General features: G+C 38.4%; 1 protein-coding gene across 1 annotated transcript in view; it reads left to right on the top strand.

The window, feature by feature from the left end:
- Nucleotides 1-15,509, top strand: part of OCA2 (OCA2 melanosomal transmembrane protein) — a 191,041-nt gene that overhangs the window by 102,003 nt on the left and 73,529 nt on the right. Inside the window, exons 16-18 of the mRNA XM_061459769.1 lie at nucleotides 7,703-7,850; nucleotides 10,051-10,108; nucleotides 11,483-11,591. Coding sequence (XP_061315753.1) covers nucleotides 7,703-7,850; nucleotides 10,051-10,108; nucleotides 11,483-11,591 — 315 coding nt within the window. The remainder of the gene's footprint in view (nucleotides 1-7,702; nucleotides 7,851-10,050; nucleotides 10,109-11,482; nucleotides 11,592-15,509) is intronic.

Here is a 15,509-nt window from a genome sequence, read left to right as displayed (position 1 = left end):
CACCGACATCCTGACTTAATGACATTATTTTGTGAATACATAGTTTGGAAAATAGATTTTTCTTTTTTCTTTCATCTATGAATTTTTAAAATATTATTTTGGATTTTTAAGAAATCAAGTATGCATAACTTTTTTTCTTTTATTAATATGAATAGTACAATTTACTCACTGATGTAATATTTCTGCCAGTTAAACACTGTACTAATGAAACACTAGCTAGCATATTTCCCTCAGTTCATCTTTTGGTAATCTGTTACTTGCAACTTAGTATGTTCATCTATAGCAGTCTCCTAATCAGCATACCATGTGTTATAATCAGCTGCTTGCCCATTGCTGCAAAGCTGATCAGTAGCTGTTCAATTAGAGCAAATGCTCAAGAGCTACTCTTTCTATTGAAACTTTCTGTGAAAGGGGAAGAGAAAGCCACCAACACTGCTCCATTAGTAGGTAACTGTTGTGGTTTGGATTTGCAAAATGTGCTCCAAGGTGCTTTCAGGGGTCCTTCCATCTCAGGTTGCAATGGTTCTGTGATAACTTCAAATGGCTTGTTTGAAGCAGCTGTTTTAATCAACTGAATACCAGCCTTCCCTCACCCTGCCCCCAATTAGCAATTAAAGAAGGTATGTGAGACCTAATTGGTATATTATTATACTCCCCAGATTTCTCCCTGTATGCCATGTGCTTTAAGATCTTTTCTGTTGTTTTAGGCTACATGTATTATTGAGAATGGATAAGCACTAATTTTAAGACTGGACCATGCTGTTATTCTGAAAATACATTGGCAGATTAATTTCAATGCTGTGTGCTACCGGTGTCCTTAAATTGTTACCTTTCAGGCTGAGCTGCAGCACCTGTGCAGCAGAAAAAATCCCATGTTCCTTCCTCAGAAGCTACTATCTACTTGCAGTGGCTTAAAGCAGGGCATATTACACAAGAAAAAAGAATCTGAAGAACTCGGCTGTGAGAGAGAAAATCAAATGCTTTTAAAAAATTAAGGGAAATTTTAAGGCCTTTTTTGAGTGCGACTTTCAGCTGATAAACCTGCACCTTGTTTTGTGTGATGGAGAAAAAGATAGTAGGGTTAGGGTAGAAAGCTGAGAAGGTTTAAAAACCATATATATATATAGTTTCCCAAAAGAATATCTAAGGGGAAATAATAATATATGAATGTAACAGGAATTAAACTTGTGTCCAACCCCCCCCCCAAAAAAAAAAAAAGGCGCTTGAAACCAAAGTTTTTGCTTCCTTTAAGTGTTAACAATATATTATTTTGCCATTATTCCTGCTGGTGTGGCTCACTTCAGCAGCTGGGAAAGTACTGCTATGGTAGTATGATAGTCAGCATGGAAAGGCGACAACAGAAGGAATTTTCTAATTAATCATAGTCATGTGTAAAGTGTTTAATATGGGAAAAACACAGTGCTGTTTCTCACAGTGTGAAATGTGGCAAGCAGATGAGTGGGCAAATCTCTATCTTCCATGTGGAGCTTTACAGCTGCTTCTCTAAGAGAAATAAAATGAGAGGAGTGGGATAAAAAAAAGAGGTACAAAACCAGTAGTGAAAAAGTAGAAAGTCTAGAAGAGGAAAGAAGTAGGGGAGTGATAATTGAGGATTGTGAGACATGTACAACCGACAGGATTGTGCTGCCTGAAAGATGTCCAGGCATTGTTCCTGTTCCTTTGAGTATGGACTGCTCACATTGGTCCTTGATTTGTGTGAAACCATGAGAAGAATGGCAGAGCTAAGGGGATGGTCAAGAAGGAAAACAAGGTAAAATTGAAAAATTTGGTTAGCATTTAATGTCTGGTGAGTTTCCAGGCATTTCCTCTGTGCCAATTGACCAAGCACAGGCATCATCAACTGTAATTGTAGCTGAACAGAAGGTATAGCTCAGTGCTGTTGTTATTAGTTCATGTGAACCCCTTTGCCTGTCACAGCTCCGAGATGCCTGCCTGGAGGTACATATGGATCCTCACCACAGGTGGCCATGGTTAAAAGGTTAACAGCTTTGTTGTTTCCTCAGGGCATAGGATGTCCTAGTGGCCCCTGTGTTCTCTAACAGTGATGCATGTCCTCCTGCCCTGCCCTGCCCTGCCCTGCCCTGCCCTGCCCTGCCCTGCCCTGCCCTGCCCTGCCGTGTAATGTACAACTTTTGGTTTAGTGTTGGGGAAGAACTAATGTGATGACTTGCAAGATAACTTCAGTGTTGATTCAGTTTGAACTGAAGAAGGCTAATAATAATGATAATGATGATAATAATATCCAGGGCCACAAGGACACCACAGGGGCACAGAGGGCGAGGGTAAGGTGTTATATAGCCACATGTTTTGCTTGGGGTCAGAGAACAGTCCTTAGCCCTATTTTAGTTAGTAACCTATTTGTAACTGTAGGAACCAGTTAATAATTTCTTGTTAGAATCAGTGAGAAGTACACCAAGTACCTAGCTGGATTAAATACATCAACAAATCTCAGTCATGAGGAGTGTCTGTGTCTATGTAAATACTTTCTAAGGGCCCGAAAAGCATCATTGGTATTTAATGTAACAAAAATAGTGGTCTGTCCTCACTTGAAAGTTCATTCAGGTGAGGAAACCAGCAGGCAGATTATACAGAGAATAATGTTCAAGGAAAGGAATATTTCAAGATATTTTCAAGCATTCAACTTGAAACTTAATCTGGATAGCAATTTTGATATATGCATTGCACTCGACTGGCCTCACCTAAGATGCTAAATCATGGGAATAAATGTGAAGCATTTTATAAATCTTGAAGAACAATGAGGAACAAGAACATGTTCTTGGTGTTGGTTTGGTTTTGGTTTAGTTTTTGTTTTTTAATAGTTAACATTTTAACTCTCCTACTGTGGATGATATCATGCTAAACTAAAAGATGCAGCTGTCTTAGGAAATGAACAGGTAGTCTTACAGTCCCTGAAGAATTTGTGTATACTCCTTTTTTGGATAATATATCAGGATCCATGAGGGTCATGGTTTTATGTTTAAAAATATAGAACAGAAATCTGTGTTTTAGTATTTGCACCTTGAAGAGCTGTTTGAATTGATCATTAAAAATGAATGAAGGAATGAAAATAAGTGTAGGTTTTTTACTTTACACAGATTCAGGATATTTAAATCATTTAACGTTTAAAGACCTGTAAGTCCTTTGAACTGCTTTAGAGTTGATGGAGTATTCCTTTTGGAAAAAAGAAAATGTCAATCTGTCTTTTCTTGTTTTCAGATTATAAAAATAGGTTTCTGACATTACAGAATAAGGGAAATATGACAATCTCATATTATTTGTTTAGTGCATTGGTAATATAGCCATCAAAAGAAGGCAACTGTAATATTACTTTACCTACCTCATGCAGAAAGAAAATGTAATACAGTGGCATTTTGAATCAACAGAGCAGCACTTCACAATTTATTTCTCATGGAAGGAATTAGTACTGAAAAAACACTGATGGAAGGTGAAAACTGAGGAAGTGATACCTCCTGTTTCTTTTATAGCACTTCTCTGCTTTGATTTTTGGGTACATACCACAAGTGTGAAATGATTGTATAGATATACACTGATTGACAAGACCTGGCTTTTTCATTGAGTGTTTTGATGAAGCTGTGACAAAATTTTTCACTTTACTCTGGTGGTATTGAAGCTCATAAGATCTTCCTGATATACAGAACTGAAGAGAACCATTAAGGCTAATTTAACATATGGTCTGTATCCATTTGCTGCAGAGAGCTTTCACTGTGATGATGTTTCAAATAAAAAAAGTAACCTTGACAGATTTGTAAATTATTCCTGCCATAAGCCAAACTTATTAGTCACCATTTATACATTTAAACCAGTTACTAAATACATGGTGAGTCTGAAGTGTGCTTCATTATTTTGCTCTCTATTTTATCCTATTAAAAGCATTATATGAGACACTAACTTTCGAATTATGAGTTGTCCTCTTGAGGCTCTTTTTCTTCATGATTCTTTTTTCCTGAATAGGTCTTTGGGAATACCATTTGTAAGTGGTTTCTTGTGGCACTTTGTTTCGCTTTGGATTGGATTGGTTTGGTTTGGTTTTTTTTCCCGGTGTTGAAATGACCTCAGCAGTAGTTATGTTTGGTGCAACAGTAGTTGTTTGGAATGTATCTGTTCACTTTTAAGCAGAGTAGAATGAATTGAACAGATATTTTTTTAATTGTGAGACTTGCACTTTAATGGAAAACATTGGCTAAATTGGTTTTCATGTCTGACAGTTTTGAATTAAAACTTTTTGAAAGTGAGTAAACCAGAATTATTTTCCAAGATTTCAAACCTGATGAAAAAATTCTGAAACAAACTGCACTGGAATATAAGATAATCAAATGCTTAAAATACTTGACACTTGATTTCTCATGACCCTGTGCCATTCTCAGGGTAAAAAACCTGAATATTGTGATTCTCAGAGTCCTGCTTTGAAAAGATGGGTAATTGCAGTAGAGGAAACTAAGGGACAAAACCACAAGGACTGAAATAACTTTGTTGCTCTAAGTCTGACTTACCCAGAGATGGAAACAGAGCTGAGAGAAATCTCCATCTGACTGTTATGTGACCATCGTAGTAGTATTAAATTTACTTTTCTCTTATAAAATGCAGCAATGGGCTTGTAGTATTGTAGATTCTTTCAGTAGCTAAAATTAAAGGGGAGGACCCAAAGTGCCTTGAGGAAAGATTCCAGTTATATTTTGAAGGAGAACAATACTTACTATTTTGCAGCTTTCTGAACAGCCTAACTCCTAGGGCTGCTGCAGCCTGCCCCAGCTTGCCTGGAAGAATACTCCTGGGAGGCGACTTAGGTGTATGGCGCCCTCTGAGGTTTGCAGTTTTCTGCTAGGCTCCAACTGCTTTACTACAGGGATGAGGATGACCTGTAAATCCTGTGCCATGGACACAATCCCATGCTAGGCAACTGGAACAGCATTAGGTGCCTTGGTGACCAAATGGAAGTCCAGCTGTTGGCCTCTGAGTTGAAAAGCTTATACAAATGCTCTATATTGCTTTATGAGGAGTTGTGCAGATTTTTTTGCATTCCTTTGCAAGTATTTAGCTGAATAAAGCAAAGCGTGTTGAAATATGCATTGCACTCCACTGGCCTCACCTGAGATGTGGTTTTGAAGACCCTGCAACATTTATGCCTCTGCTTAACTTTAACCCCTATCGATGAACTAGACTACACAAAAGAATAAAGTCAAGAACATTTCAGGCACTTTTTGTTTCTTTCCCCTCAGATTGAGAGCCTTATGCTTGTGTCCTGTTGAGGGGTGCTGCCTCTAGGATTGAGGCACGAGTTGTTGAGCTGGAGTATTACTTGAAGTGAATTCTTTCTATACTTGGTTTTCACCTTTCTGACTTAGTTTCTGTGCTTTTAAAATGGAGATAATGCTTACCATCTAATAATGCTTAGAAGATTAGTTACATTAATCAGAGATTTAAAAAAATACTAAAAATTATGGATATTACCATTACTAAAGCTAGAATTAATGGTACTTAACTTGCTTTTCAGTTAACCTTTAAACAGAAGTATTCTTAATCTGAGAGGTTAGCAAAGAAACATAGTCGCTTTACTGAAGAGTTAAGCTATAAAAGCACGTGGGGTATCATCCCCTTCACAGGAAATATGTCATTAGTCACAGCCTAGCCGTACAAACTGTGTTGCTTGCAAAAAGGTAGTTAATGTACTTAGTGCACTTGCAAGTTAAAAATTGTCATTTTATGATATCATCTTATCAAGGTTGGTCATGCTCTTCTGAGTATCTTCAATTAACGAGACTGGCCTTTTCAGATTCTGAGACTGGGAATTAATTACACTCAGTTTTTGAGGATGTCTTTGTTATTGGCAGTCAGGTGGGAGGGAATGCATGATTACTTTAAGTGAAAATTAATCTATTAATTGTCAGATTGCAGAAATAATAAGCATTTTAAAATGAAATTTAATGTTTGCTAAAATGCAGAAAATCTTCTCTAAAATGTTAGCGCTCAGGTCAGTAGGTGAAACTCCATTAACTTCAATGGATCAGGCAGTCATATCTGTGGCATAGGGTTTACATATTTGCTGATCCTTTATTTGATACTAAAACTAATCTAAAAACTGTTATTTTCTTGTTGGAAATGGACTTTCTGTGGAAAAAAAAACCTTTTTTTTTTGTTGTTGTTGTTTTTTTTTTTTTAAATAATAATGCTGGGTATATTGCTGTGGTTCCTTGTGGGCTTTATGAATGTACCATGTTCACAAAAACTTTAGCGTCATAATGGGCTGAATTCCCTGATGGAGCTGTAGCTCTCTTGTCTTCTTTAACTCCAGATTACTGCATACTAAACTTTGCTTCTGTCACTTCAACTACTGCTACAATTGCAGTTGAATGTTAATTTAGATGTTTTATAAAGATAAATTATCATGAAAGGTACATTCCACACACACCTACCATTTCAATTATTAGCAATAGATCTGGCAGTGGTTGGATAAATCAGATGGTAGGCTGATCCACCATAAAGGTAACCCTTAGCTCTTCAGATTGGGTTTTGCTGGAAAAGTGAGTGATCTCACCCTGGTGTAACATGACCATTAGTCCCTGTCTAGTAGGGGACAGGAATCTAAGGACACAGGGAAAAGGGTGTGAGACTTTCCCATTCAGGGGCAGCCAAATGTTGTGTTTATGCTGCCCTAGACATAATTTCAAAGTGACTGGTAAGATCTTAAAGTTGTCTTAAGCCCTTGTCCATGAGTAACATAGCATGTCATAAAATATTAGATGTTCCAGACTCTAGGGGTTGCTGTCTGGATGGGTTTGCAGACCTGACATGGGAGAAGTATAGAAAAGCCTAAAGGGTTTTAGCTATGTTCAGTGTTCTCACTGACCTCAGGGTCCTGTATTATATTTCCTTCAGAACAAAACCAATGACCAATACATATGGATCATCTATCTTATCACGATAGCCACAGTGAGCTATCATGGTAAGACTGTGCAAAAAAGAGAAATAGGAAAAAAATCCCCTATTCTGTAGCATTAACTAGAAAACCTTTTCATAAAACTATAGCTACAACAGCAGTCACAGTATAAAAAGATGTATCAACTGTTCTGATTTTAAAAGGACATTTTCTTCTGAAGTAAATTCAACATCCTGTTGCTTCACCAGGAAACATTTGTGCTGTTTCTGAATGAATATTCTCCTCTTATTTCTTTAGTGATTTCCTGGAAAATCCAAAGCTTGCTTTTTTCTTTTTTTTTTTTTTCCATGCCCAGTCTAAGGTCTAAAGACCTTCCCGAACAGGAACAGACACTTTTCAATCATTCTCCAAGGCCTTTATACTGGGAAAATAGTAAAATCAGAAAGTATTGAAAATCCTTGCAGGATTTTGGAGGCTGACTGCAACTGCTAATCAGTTTGTCTGAACTACACAGGATCAGATGTCTTTCAACAGGTGATGGTAGCTGTGTTTTCAGTGCCTAAGAATTAAATCCTCTTAGGAAACCTTTAAAATTTTGAAAAATTTCCATTTGTTTTTCATTCCCTTCAGCTCTGCAAAATGAATGGTAAAAGCATTCATTTTTGGCACAACAATTCCAGTAATTTTAACAATTTTGCGATCAGAGCACATTACATTTATTTTGTGTGTCTCTGGTTTCATATGCATTATACTTGCTCTAAAATAAGTGATTTTGCTTCTTTTTAGAGCTGAAACATGAGATCTATGTTTGGAGACTGACAGCACAACGCATTAACCCAGCCAGCAGAGAGGAGACTGCTGTGAAATGCCTTCTGATGCAGAAGGTGCTGACTCTAGAGATGCTCCTGAAGAAGAAGCTGAGGACATTTCATAGGTGAGTGGTGACCATCGTGTCCCACCTCCCCTGCTCTGACCCTCAGTGGGGACAAGCTGCAGGCATAGGCAGTTTGTTGGACTGGTAGGGAGCTCCTGCTCATCTCAGTCTACATCTAGGAACGATAGTGTTGCTTTGCTAATGTCAGGGTTAATATTTCTGTTTTTGCTTCAACCAGCCAAGGACTCACATCTGGTACTTTTAGGCAGAGCTGGAAGTGAAGGCTTTCAGTGATCTTCACTAGGATAAGACCTATATTCTTGTCTCTTTATCAGATGAGTATTGGTGCAGACATGAAGAGTCACTCTCAACCTCAGTAAAACACAAAGAATTTTAGGACAAAACTGATGTGTAAGACCTGGAAAATATATATCAATAAGACCTGATTTTAATGGCATAGAAATTTCAGGTAGTTTTTGGTGTGAAAAGATCACGAGTATGTCCTCAGGCTTTTTCTTGCAATAGTGGCTTTATTGTAGTAAAATGCTACACTTTGTTTTTTTTCTTACCAAAAAATTAAAGTGTTCTTCAGTGAACTGTTGAGTTTGAAAAACATGATACCAGTGAATTGCTGAGTTTTACAATTATTGCATAATCAAATCTTCAGTGTGAACCTGAGTGCAGACATAATCTCATGGTTTAAGCCCAGCTGGTAATTCAGTACGACGCAGTCTCTCTGTCACTCCCCACCCGGCTCCCGAAGGGATGGGGAGGAGAATCAAAAGAATGTAACTCCCACGGGTTGAGATAAGAACAGTCCAGTAACTAAGGTATAACACAAACCACTGCTGCTGCCACCAATAATAATAATGATAAGGGAAGTAATAAGGGAAGAGAACACAACCACTCACCACCCGCCAACCGATACCTAGCCCAACCAAGCAGTGATCTAGCCCTTCCATGTAACTGCCCCCAGTTTACATACTGGGCATGACGTGCTGTGGTATGGAATACCTCTTTGGCTAGTTTGGGTCAGGTGTCCTGTCTCTGCTTCCTCCCAGCTTCCCCTCCTCCCTGGCAGAGCATGAGCCTCACATGACTCCTTGGTCAGAGTAAACATTACTGAGCAACAACTGAAAACATCAGTGTTATCAGCACTGCTCCCAGGCCGAAAGTCAAAACACAGCACTGCACCAGCTACTAAGAAGGAGAAAAATGACTGCTACTGCTGAACCCAGGAGACATAACTAACTGTTTAGGTATAGAGAAGAAGTTTATTGAAACTAGGACTAAAAATGTTAACCTTATTTTGTGTATATTCCAGCAAAACCATTTGTTATGCTATGGAATTTAATGACTGAAAATAGAAGTGATAAATAGTCTAAAACTATAGAATTGACTAAACAGAAAGTGAAATGAATATTTTTAATTAATAAGCATGTCAAATAGGCAGTATGAGTAAGGCCATACAAACATGTTATCTTAAACTATTTCAGTAATATGATGACTTTTTGTTCACATTTGTTGTTGGTATTGTGTACTTTGAATGCAGTGACAGTATTAATATTTAAAGACAAAAAAGACTGTTAAGATGGCCTTCTTTTAGAAAGATTATAACAGTTTATTAGACTTTACAGCACTTAAAGAAGACACTTCTGAAGTATAAATAAAAATTCTATATATTTAAACTTAAAAATTAGGATTCCTGCAGCACAGTACATTTACAGCAACGTAAAAATTCATTAGCATTAACATCAGCACTCCTGAACTAGGAAGCCCAGGGCTTTTTGCTGGAGGGCTGACTATGCTGGTAACATGATATTTGGATTGTAAAAATGCATTATAAAATGCAAATGTAAAATACATGTGTTCTGACTTTTGGATGTTAGGGCGTGACCCTTGCTTTATTGCAGCAGGGTACACATTAGCTCCTGAAACTGTGAATGGAACTACATATTGCATATAGCCAGATCCTACACCGAGATCCATACCCTGGAGGGTAGCTCCTTCCAAGCCTGTGGCACTCTTCATGAACCAAAGAGTTTGTGCATTAGTGGATCATGTTACAAAAGGGGACTCTTAAGTGAATGCTCATGGGAATTTTGATGATGGCTGTAAGAAGGCCATGATTCCTTTGTGGTACAAGTTACTCTATATGGGGGAAAAGTTGATCTATTTGTGATGAGAAGGATTTATTCCAGCCCTCTTGGCAAAACTTTAATTTCACTCTGGATAAAAAGCAGATGTCTTTTTGTTTCAGGCAAATTTCACAAGAAGATAAAAACTGGGAAACAAATATTCAGGAACTCCAGAAAAAAGTAAGTAGATGGTGGTTTTTCTCAGTATGTGTGCACCTATGCCTTTATACAGAGAGAGTGTTTTGAATCTAATGCAAATGAATAACTCTCAGGATAGTAGAAAAGCTGGCAGGCAAGCTGGCTGGTTTGTCAGTGAGATGGGGTCAATAAACCACATTGTGAGGTTTTGTTAGGTTTTACACTTTTGTTCCTTAGAAAAATATAATTTAAACAATCAATACATGATTCAGCGGTGTTTTCTTGGTCAGAAAGACTCAGAAGGTGCCAACAGGTTGTTTATAACCGTGATGTGTGATGATAGGGTACACTCCTGCTGATGTACTGAATACTGACTCTAGTGTACTACACTGTTCGTGACATGCCTGCTTTATTATTTACAGAGGGATAAACCACTTGGATAAATCCTGTTCACTATGATGTGCACACATTAACACTGGCTAAGTATGTTGAAGCTGGGTCTGATGAGATGTAAACTCCGTAGTGGAATTAATTACACCTAAATTTAGTTGTCTAAATGTCACATCCTTCCACCTCACTAGCATCACTAATGAATCCAGGACTGTGTTTGGGAGCTCAAGTTCTTGACTGGGACATCACTGTCCTATCTGTCACACCGAACCAGAACAAAAACAACAGAATTTCATATTAGGTTTTACACCTTTTTCAAAGCATTGCATTAAAGACAACCCTTTTTAAAGATCAGAGACTTACGTACTTTAGTAGAGCTTTGAAGTATGTGAATCGAGATCAGGACTCAGGGTGAGAGATGGTGATTCCCTGGATTGGTAGCAAATTGAGATGAGATCAGAGCAGAGAGGCAGAGTCATGGTGGAAAGCACTGGGTCTGAGGGTGAGAACATGAGGAAGTCAGCACAGGGGTGCAGGAGCTGGGCAAGGAAGTCTAGAAGCTCCATAAAGGTTATGGGCTTGGCATGCCCATGAGAGTTGTGCAGGAGGCATGAAAGATCTTAACCTCTAGTCTAGTTTATAGGTTTTCAAAGCATAAGTTCAAAAAGGGTGATTTTGTCCAGCATCATGAAATCACAGAGTGCCTGGAGTGCCCTCTCTAGTAGGAATTGCATTTCAACCCTACTTGTCCTACTGAAATGAAGTTGTAATGAGGATAGCTAAACACACCTGAGTGTATGCAGGCAGGTGCTAGCTACTTGTATCAGATCACATTTGGCCACATGTTCATGTTTTTTATAAGTATGCATGAAGTGCTTCAATTCTAATAGTTTTGTCTTTTATGCTGAAGAGGAATACACAATACAGGAACAGGAGTTTGCACTTCACACATACTTTTGTGAACTCTATGCATAATAGATAGCTCCTTGTTTAATGCAGTTATTATTTTTCCCTCCCTGTCTACAGCACAGAATAACAGACAAAATTCTTCTTATCAAATGCCTGACTGTGCTTGGATGCGTTATTCTTATGTTTTTTCTCAACTCATTTGTTCCAGGCATCTACCTAGATCTCGGTAAGTTTCATAGTTTTGTTCTAACTAAAACCACCAATCTCTCCAAAAACAATGGTAATATTCCTCTGTGTCTGGATCTTTTCAGAAAGCTCTTTTCCATATGTCTCTGGCCTTGCAATTCCACCAGGCTAATCAGAACAGCGATTTCTCAAAACAGGTGTTTGAAATGCAATCACGTCCCAGTCGCCTCAGGAGGAATAACAGAGCGCTCATGACTTCATTTCTCTGACTTCCCAGTGCTAATGAGCTGGTTAAACATTGCATAATGAGCAAGTTTGACCTTGGCATTATTGGTCCGTAGGCTTGAGTCAATGACCAAGATGCATTATAAAGATCAGAATATAATCCATGAAAGAGCAAAAAAGTAGTATGACTTTATTTCTTGGGTATAGATAACTCTTTGTATAACTTCCAGTCTCCATCAATTTATTACCAGAATAAATCATCCTCCAAAATAAAATCAGGAAGACATCGTTTGTGTGTGAAATGAAAGTAGCTGTATGCATACTTTCTATGTATAGACCTATATGTGCAGGTTTTTACACAGCTAGTTGTATACCTGTATGAGAACAGGTGCTGCACATCCAGAAACAAGAACCAAATTAACCTTTACATTTAACCAAAGAACAGTCATAAAACCTATTTGTGCATTGCCTTATAAAAAGTTAGAAACAATTTTTTTGGCTGCTGAACACTTGAAAGATATGGAATTTCAGATTTATCTTTTTTTCATGCAGTCTGAATACCCCCACTGTGTACATTCATCGCAGTGGCTGAAAGATGTAAGTCTTGAAGAGGAATAGCTTATCTTATTTATCTCCAATAAATCCGAGAATCAATCATCATACATAGATACTACATTGAAATCCATTTTAGTTATGCTCAGTGCAGAGCTAGTTATAGCTGTACAATGGTGATCAAATTGTAAACAAGACCTTCCATATCTACTGCTGACACCTCTGGTGTATTGACTGGCTTAGAAAGGTACGAGTAGCAGAAAGTTTTTCTCTGTGCTGTGACCTAGGGAAGGAAGCACCAGTGTTGTATGTTGCTGGCACCAGTGGGAGGATATGGGCTGCTGTGTCTGGAGGAACATGTTTTGCTGCTAAATATGTTTATTCCAGGGACTGATCCCCAGCCTTCAGGCCTTAGAAGTGGAGGATGGCTTGTGTTCACACTGCTCAGATCTTGCCACTCCAGAGCAGACTGGCTGTATCTCCACAGCACAGCACCTGGCCCTGTGTTTCCTCTTGACATTGTGTGTATGGGATAACTAATTCTTAGGTTTGCAACAAAGGCAGTTTGGTAGCCTAGCATAGCTGTGTTCTAAGATTGTGAGGCTGAGGGCATATACTGCATTATCTGGTACATGTGATGGAGTTTGAGTGCATGGAGCCACTAGGAGCAGAGACCCAAACCTGATCCAGACTCATCCATGTTGTTGTTTGGGTGTGATACCTGAAATCGGTTCTCTCCAGAATTGCACCTTTATTTACTTTTGGCTTAGGTGAAACAAACTGGGTCACTGCCAGAGAGCCTGTGAGCAAAACAACATTTACACTAGAGGGACTGGGGAACTAGGAACTCTCTGTGGAATTGGGCTAAACAGTTATAAATGTTAATGCACCCAGCAAATCCTTGTTGGCATGCGGTGGTAGTCCTGGTGCCCTGAAGCAGTGTGAGCTTAGGAAAGGGGTTGTGTCACCCAGGCTTTCTTCTCCGTTTCAGCCAGTGCTGTGTGGCAGCTGCTATAGCAGCTTCCCTGTTCCAAAGTATTTATCATGGAAATGGGTGATTTCAGCCTATAAAGATTTCTGGCTGTCAAGAAGTTAAAAGGTACACTGACATATTTTAACAGCAAAAGTGCTATATTACTAAGGTGTAGGAAGATGCAGAAATTGAAGACATTTGAGGTCATTTGAAATCACAGTGGCTAAGAATATAAGGAAGGCATTCACATTGATAATTTAATAAATCAATTTTCAGCCTTACTTTCCTGTCTCAGGTGAGTGGGAACCGAAGCATGTAGGATTTATTGAATTAAACCCAACATCTATGAGTGTTTTTGAAAAGCCAGTCAGTCAGTAAAGACCACATAGCAGTGGCTGCATATGTTGCTGGTAAGATATTCTTTCAAAACTGCAAAGCAGTTGGAGTCAATACTAGAAGAAACTTAGTAACTGATGATTGGTTTTGTCTTACTTCATGTCAGTAAAATAAATGAAAACAAATGGCATGGTTGGCAGGCAATGCAGGCTTCTATTATTCACTAGCTGGTCTTCAGCTGCAATCCTGAAAGTAAATAGGGGCTCCATGTGTTCGGTGTAATTTCTTCATGTTCTGTACTCATGGCAAACCTCTCATATTAATGAATAAATATTATTAAAGCATATATTTAATTTCTGTGAACAATTAGTGGAACCTGTAAACTTCTACTGAAATCTCATTGGTTCCTGAATTCCACTATCTTGATGATAGCTGTCATTTATCATTACTGAAGTAGTGCCACTGTGAATCTCTGTGGATTTTAGTCCTCCAGTGCATGGAAATGAATTTCTTAAAATACAGTACATCTTGTACTCTGGTGGTTTGGGTAAATTTGTTCAATGTTTTTTTCTCATAAAAATGAATGTAGATTGTAGTTCAGTGTTTAATTTTCTACAAGAATAATGTTTTATATGGGGGCTGAAGAGTCAGGAATCTAATAACTTTTAATTGCATTTGGTAGAGAGAATTAGAAAGATTATAGAATTCTTTATCAGTCCCCAGCCTTGATCCAATTTTTCCATTATGAACTTGGAATCATTAATATAATTTGAAGGAACTGACATTTTAATTTAAATAATAAAATTTGCATACTTAGCTGCCTTTTCAAATGCAGAACGTTTTCCTATTCAGTTTTCTTGTACCTGTTCATCAGTTTATTTAGTCTAATTCTGTGAAATACCTATGTTAATGAAAGATTAATACCAAGACTTTAAATGAACAGATAAAGCAAACTTGAAGATTTCTACAGTGCTTTCATTCATCCCCCTTGACTTTATTGATAAAGCATTGATAAAGCACCTGAGAGAAGATGAAAAAAGATCAAAGTAAATCCCCTTTGAGGATTGTACCTGGCCCCTATTTTGACTTTAACTCTTAGGCAGGCATGTCTAGAACTTTGAACTACAGTGAGAATCCCCCAAGAGAGACAAAAGATTTTAAAAGTAAAATAAAGCAAGATTCTGTTAAAATGTAAACTAGATTTCCCCCCCCCCCCCCTTTTAATAGAGGGTGCTTAAAGTGAATGGATCAGAAAGAATACACAAAACCAATTTGAAACCTACTTCTTTTTTTTTTTTTCTGTGGGGCAGGTCCTTCCTCTTTGGTTTGGTTTCAGTCAGCTCAATGACTTGCTGAGCTGTTGTGACTCTGCAGCTTCTACTAGTATCCCTGAAGAGGGACCCATCACCTCTGTAGCCCTGCTTTTGTCTGCCCCTCTCAGTGATCTCTGCACACAATGCAGGCATGCTGCTTCTTGTGGCCAGCCTTGCTCTTGCTTCCTTCCACCTCTGGAAGCCTCTTTCCTAGGGCCAGGCTGAGTGATTTCCAAGGCAGGGGAAGGTCCTCTCCTCCTTTTAGAAGGTTGCAACAGACTCTGCCTCTCTCACATCCAAGAAACAAGGTTCTAACCTGAAAGCAAACAAGAGATATATTGCCTGTTTCAGAGAAGAGATGCTGTCTCTGTTTTGCCTGCAGAATGCTGGAAGCTGGGCAGCTATGACAGGAGAGATATAATTTTATGTTGCCTTATTTGTATATTCATTCCCACATTATTGCCACTACTTTCCCTCTTGGAGACAGGATGCTTGCATAGGTGAACTTTATAGTATTGTCACCTATGGCTGTTCTCATGTTCTTTTGATGAATTAATTA

The sequence above is a fragment of the Pezoporus flaviventris genome, unplaced genomic scaffold, assembly GCF_033815535.1.
Source record: "Pezoporus flaviventris isolate CSIRO_AGI_PZ_B2104156 unplaced genomic scaffold, CSIRO_AGI_Pfla_v1 ptg000030l, whole genome shotgun sequence".
Taxonomy (NCBI): Eukaryota; Metazoa; Chordata; class Aves; order Psittaciformes; family Psittacidae; genus Pezoporus; species Pezoporus flaviventris.
The sequence above is the reverse complement of the archived record's forward strand: the minus strand, read 5'-3'. Positions and strand labels throughout refer to the sequence as shown.